Source organism: Lactuca virosa, chromosome 5, assembly GCF_052849685.1.
Source record: "Lactuca virosa cultivar CGN04683 chromosome 5, Lactuca_virosa_CGN04683_v6, whole genome shotgun sequence".
Lineage (NCBI taxonomy): Eukaryota > Viridiplantae > Streptophyta > Magnoliopsida > Asterales > Asteraceae > Lactuca > Lactuca virosa.
Genome location: NC_136430.1, coordinates 231,497,796 through 231,504,087, shown reverse-complemented (window position 1 = coordinate 231,504,087; position 6,292 = coordinate 231,497,796). Strand labels below are relative to the sequence as shown.

Sequence of the window (6,292 nt, the reverse complement as noted above, 5' to 3'; positions counted from 1 at the left end):
GTCTTATCTACGAAAGATGATCTTTTGTAAAGTCTTATATATGGAAAGTATTATCTTTGGAATATGAATTTGTCAAATAATAAGAATATCATGATCAATAATAGGATTTGATGTTGATTCTTATCTTTACAATGATTCTAAAGAATAAAAAAATTAAATCATTAATAACAATGACTGCAGATATCACGCCTATTTAGTTACATATCAATCATACAGTTTCCCCCTTTTTAATACATAGTTAATTGGCTCAAAGTTTAGAAGATTCAATTTACTCTGCTTTCTCTAATCATCTGGTGTTAATTAAATCGTGCTGTAAATTATCTTATGGATGATACAATATCAGCTGGTGACGATCATAGTCATGACCAACATGAATATCCTATTGATTATGCAGACCATGATGAAGATTTCGGGTTGGCTGATCATGATTCTCTACATAATATCGATTTTGAAATAGGTGAAAATAGCAATCTAAATCTAGGTGATTTATCTTTATAAGTTTTTCTACTTGTTATTTTTATAACAATAGTGTTGAACTTGTATATTCTTATTTGCATTATGGCGAAACTTTAACTTACAAAGTTGAGGATCCATTAGAACACATTCAAAATCATATCAATGTCAATTCCGACTATCATTCGGTGAAAGTAGTAATCATAACCAAGGTGATGTATTGTAATCATTTATTTGTTATATATATATATATATATATATATATATATATATATATATATATATATATATATATATATATATATATATATAATTATCCATTACACTAATTCTATTTAAAAGATGCAGAAAACGAAAACGATTTCATTAATGATGAGGCAGATGATACTATAGCCGATGATAATATTGATTTACAGAAAGGTTAGTACACCAATTACAAAATATTTTAGAAAACAAGATTAATTCCTTGGCATTGTTTGCTATTTGCACATCGACGACATTCATTTGTTTCACTCTGTATGTATTATGTGGTATATTATTTAATGTTTTTTATGCAGAACAATCACATGTTACACATGATTATGTTTCTCCCGGTGGCTCACCTTATTGCATTCATGTTGGTTCAGACCACATCAAACCTAAAATCAACTCAACAGTTGACTCATATGGTGCAGCATTATCAATGTATAAAAAATATGCATCAGAAGCAGGTTTTGATGTCAGGCTTGGAACAATTAGAACAACCAAATCCGACATTATCACACAACGACATTTGCTATGCAATCGGGAAGGTAAACCAAGAACCGCTAAAGTGGATACTCTAGACCCTCAACATAGTAAGATTCAAAGAAGGAAAGACTCATTTAGGTGCGAATGCAAAGCAAAAAAAAATGTTTTTATTCTACTACATGGTACTAATAAATATATTGTTGATGATTTTGTCGAACAACATACTCATGAGTTGTTTGGTAAGGACAAATTGTTTTTGTCTCGTACAAAGAGGAAACTTCATTATTCTCAGGAGATGTTTAGTCACAACTTTTCAAAGCAAAATATTGGTGCCTCAAGAGCACACAAATTGTATACCGGACTTCAGGGTGGGTGTGATGTTCGAGGTGGTTTGGTTTCCGATTTCAAGAACAGTACGAGAAATCTAAATTCTTAAATAGGTTCTAGGGATGGAAAATTCCTTGTAGTCAAGATGCTGGAATGGAAAAAAAATATCCCTACTTTTTCTTTTGAGTTTAAAGTCATGCAGAAAAAATTGAATGCCCTTTTTTGGGCTGACGAGACCGCAAAGTACAACTACAATGCTTTTGGAGACGTTGTATCCCTTGATGTAGCATGAATAAGTATTTTTTAAGTTTTTAATGTTGTGACAATTTTTTTATTACTTCCAATAATGGTAACTAATTTTAATTTTTTAAAATAGATATGATATGGTTTTCGTACCATTCACTGGGATAGATAACCATAAAAAATGTGTAACTTTTGGTGCTGGAATTTGAGTAGAGAAGATGGTAGATCTTATTCTTGGCTACTTAGAGCATTCTTGAAAGCATTCAAAAAAAAAACTTACGCTTGTTCTTATAGATCAAGATCCAGCTTTAAACAAAGCTGTAAATGAAGTTTTTCCAATGTCATCACATATGTTTTGTATGTGGCACATTACAAAAAAATTGCCAAACAAGGTGAACATTTTTTTTTTACCAAAATATTGTTTATAGTTTTATTTTCTTAATACATATATTTCTTACAGAATAAAATTCTGCTACAATAAGAACTACCAGTACTAAGACAAAAAATTTCTATTATGTAATTCTGATAGAATCATTAGACCATTATTCTAATAGAATACATGTGATATCATATTCGTCTCCCTTACACGACTTACACCAACATTTTGTTTTTTACTAAAAATGCTTATATGTATATTTATTCAGATAACATCCCAACTAGCCACAAACTCAGATTTTCGGAAGCGTTTTCACTCTATAATTTGGAATTCTAAGCTGGAACCACATGATTTTTATAACGCATGGAAATATTGTTTAGATGAGTTTAACATTTCAAATAACAAGTGGATGAAAGAGATGTATGGGTTGCGGAGACGTTGGGTACCTGCATTTTTCAAGGACATACCAATGTTTGGTCTTATGAGAACTACATCATTGTCTGAAGGCCAAAATTGGTCATTTCAGAACAACACCCTTACCGGTTCTTATCTTTTAATGTTTATGATGACATTTGAGGGTGTAATGGAACGTCAAAGACGTAATCAAGTTGTCAATGACTTTAACACCGCTACAACAGTTCTTATATTCATCACATCTAGTCCAAACGAAGCACATGCTTCAAAGGTCTACACTCGTAAAATATTTTATCAGGTTCAGAAAGAGATTTCAGATTCTGAAAATACTTGTTTCCAAATGAGTGTTACTTCTTGTAATGGTGTTGAAACTATTATTGTTTTGGAGAAGCAAAAGAACATAAGCACAATGCAACCAACAAGTCCTGTTGTTGATAACAAAGTTGAGGCATACCATTACGATTGTCTTACAAAAGATACCCAATACACGGTATGTTATGATTTCATTATATAATCAGTTCTTTTTAATCACATAATTAGATTTCTAACCTATAGTCATATACTATAATATATATTCCAGGTTAACCCATTCAAAAATAGAGGGTTCATTCAAGTGTACCTGCGTGCATTTTAAACATGTCGGTCTTTTGTGTAGGCACATATTCTGTGTCTTTATGTTTTACAGTATCGAATAGATTCCTGAAGAATACATTATGAGACGGTAGCATCGGGATGTTATTCCAACAGAATTACTTAAGAGGTGTTTCTCTAATTCTTTGGTTGACTCAAATTCTGACATGACTGATATTGAAATTTTTTCAAATGTAGACCGTTGCATTTCATTTTTGAGCCATGATGCTGCTAAGTTAAAGTCATACCTTGAAGTGCTTAATAAGTTGAAAAAAAAATTGTAGATGATTGTCCAGCCCCCGAGATGCCATCAAGAGAATCATTCTACAACCAGATTATTGGTGTAGACTTAACTAATGATATGCTTGACATTGAGAATCCATCGGATATTCGGAATAAGGGAACTGGCAGTCGTGGTAAGAGATTAAAATCAAAAAACTAAATGTTGGAAAAAGTAAGTTTTAAGCCTAAGCGAAAGTGTGCTTCATCTAAACAGATGGCTAACCATGATAAACGAAATTGTCCTCTAAAAAACGTGCTGAAGTAGTTTAATTATATAGGTTTTTTAAATTGTTATATTACAGTAACATTTTTGTTTCACATTTATTAGTGACATTGATTTCAATTTTGCGAGTCTTTTATAAAAGTATTAAATATGGTTATGCACTGTTACACACTTTGTTAACGTTTATTATCCAAGCGTTTTACACCAACATTACAGTCATTTATAATCATTATTTTCCACAAGTATTTTGTAAGACCAACAATAAAATATTTCCCAAACATTGATTCAACAACACAATACCATATTCCAATAGAGTTTTATTGTATTCCTGTTATTTCAATTCTTTCAGAACGATGTCATATCGGAATTTAACAATTCATATCCAAATTTTAACTGTATTCTAATTATCTTCATCGATCCAGAACAATGGCATATCATAATTTAACAATTCATAACCACAATTTAACTGTATACTAATAAATTTTATAAATAACAACATAAACAATCCATGAGAATAACCAAATTTAACCTATATTCTAATTAGGTTCATTCTTTCATAACACTGGCATATCATTTTTGTGAAATTTTATTTTTTAAACCCTATAAAAACATTATACCAGAACACACAAACTTAATCTTAATATATTTACATTACAATAATTTGAAATTATGAACTTTGCTCAAACATTAAAGAACATAACCTTTAAACATTCGAGCAGAATTTAAATTTATTCTTATTATTGGCATTCTTTCAGAATGAGGTCAATTCATAACCTGAATTGAACTTTAGTATAGTTATTTTCATTTATCCAGAACAATGGCATATCAGAATTTAATAATTCAAAACCATAATTTAACTATATAATAATAATGTTGATAAATAACAACATAAACAACTCATGATAATAACCATATTTTAAGTGTATTCTTATTATTATCATTCTTTCAGAACAATGTCATATCATTTTGTTTTATATACTTTCAAACCCCTATAAAAACAATATAACAGAACACACAAACATAAACAATCCATGAGAATAACTTTTATAAATAACAACATAAACAATCCATGAGAATAACCATAATTTAACTATATTCTAATTATGTTCATTCTTTCAGGACACTAGTATATCATTTTAGTAAAATTATACGTTTAAAACCCTATAAAAACATTATACCAGAACACACAAACATAATCTTAATATATTTTCATTATAATAATTTGAAATTATGAACTTTGCTCAAACATTAAAGAACACAACATTTAAACATTCCAGCAGAAGTTAAATTTATTCTTATTATTGTCATTCTATCAGAATGAGGGCAATTCGTAACTTGAATTGAACTTTATTATAATTATTTTCATTTTTCCAGAACAATGGCATATCAGAATTTAATAATTAAGAACCATAATTTAACTGTATAATATTAATGTTGATAAATAATAACATAAACAACTCATGATAATAACCATTTTTTAATTGTATTCTTATTATGTTCATTCTTTCAGAACAATGGCATATCATTTTGTTTTTTATACTTTTAAACCCCTATAAAAACAATATAACATAACACACAAACATGATGTTGATATATTTTCATTATAATAAAGTGAAATTATAAACTTTGCTCAAACATTAAAGAACATGACCTTTAAACATTTAAACTTCAAAACACTAATTACTTTCACAATTTTCATATCCATTAACACATTCCAACATCAGTCACATTCTAATGTTTCCCAAACAAAGAAAACTAGAACAAAATAAAACATGCTACCATGAGTCTTCCAACAGTTTCCCAAACAAAGACAACTAGACCAAAAAAAAACATGTTACCATAAGTCTTCCAACATAAACCATTCTACCAGAATTATTTAATCAAAACAAAATGTCCATCCGAATAACGACGCCTTCCACGTCTCTGCTTCTCCCTAGTTTCCTTCACTTCATTCATTCATCAGAACCATTTTCTCCAATGGATCAAGCATGTCATACGCTTCTGCATCTCTCTCCAACATACTTTTATACTTGTTGTCGTCGGATTACATAAGCCTTGCCATGGATTTGATTCTTAAATTATTTAAAGCAATTACATCACTTTGTTTTTTACCTATAAAACCGCAATCCCAACGCCCTTCACTTTCCCCCATATACGATTGCATATGCCTCATAAGATACACTCCACAGTCTGATCCTTCTTTTGCTACTTTCCATGTGAATTTCATTACACGAGGTTTAATTTTGTTGAAAGCAATTGATTTTTGGTAATTCTATGTTTTTAAGTAGTTGCCAAGCAATTATTTCTGTGATACAATAGAATCCATTTATTATACATCATTTGTAACAATACCAAAAACAAGTCATATACAAATTCTGAAATGTAATTATTAATCTTACCACAAGAATTGGTTTCCTGCCATATATATCTTCAACGGTGCCTGTTCGGTTGACATGGTCTATAATGTAGTATGTGGGTACCCTTAGATCAAAGAATATTAAATAATATTTACTCCCCTCAACTAATGGAAAGAAAACCTGGTATACAACAAAATTTATAACAATAAGCTATATTTATATAGTATGCCATTATAACATATAACACAATTATTAATC

At 29.6% G+C, this 6,292-nt stretch overlaps 1 protein-coding gene across 1 annotated transcript; it reads left to right on the top strand.

The window, feature by feature from the left end:
* The first annotated feature begins 324 nt into the window (after positions 1 to 324).
* On the top strand, positions 325 to 3,245 carry LOC145112468 (protein FAR1-RELATED SEQUENCE 1-like). The gene is made up of 6 exons (XM_079048632.1): positions 325 to 481; positions 802 to 873; positions 1,011 to 1,595; positions 2,047 to 2,144; positions 2,397 to 3,032; positions 3,228 to 3,245. Exons 1-6 carry the CDS (start codon positions 325 to 327, stop codon positions 3,243 to 3,245), a joined length of 1,566 nt encoding a protein of 521 aa, XP_078904758.1.
* The last annotated feature ends 3,047 nt before the right edge of the window (positions 3,246 to 6,292 follow it).

Coding starts and splice junctions, on each gene's coding strand:
- LOC145112468 (XM_079048632.1), top strand. CDS start 325: ATGGATGATACAATATCAGCTGGTGACGATCATAGTCATGACCAACAT. Junction 482..801: donor AAATAGCAATCTAAATCTAG/GTGATTTATCTT, acceptor TAAAAGATGCAG/AAAACGAAAACGATTTCATT. Junction 874..1,010: donor TAATATTGATTTACAGAAAG/GTTAGTACACCA, acceptor TTTTTTATGCAG/AACAATCACATGTTACACAT.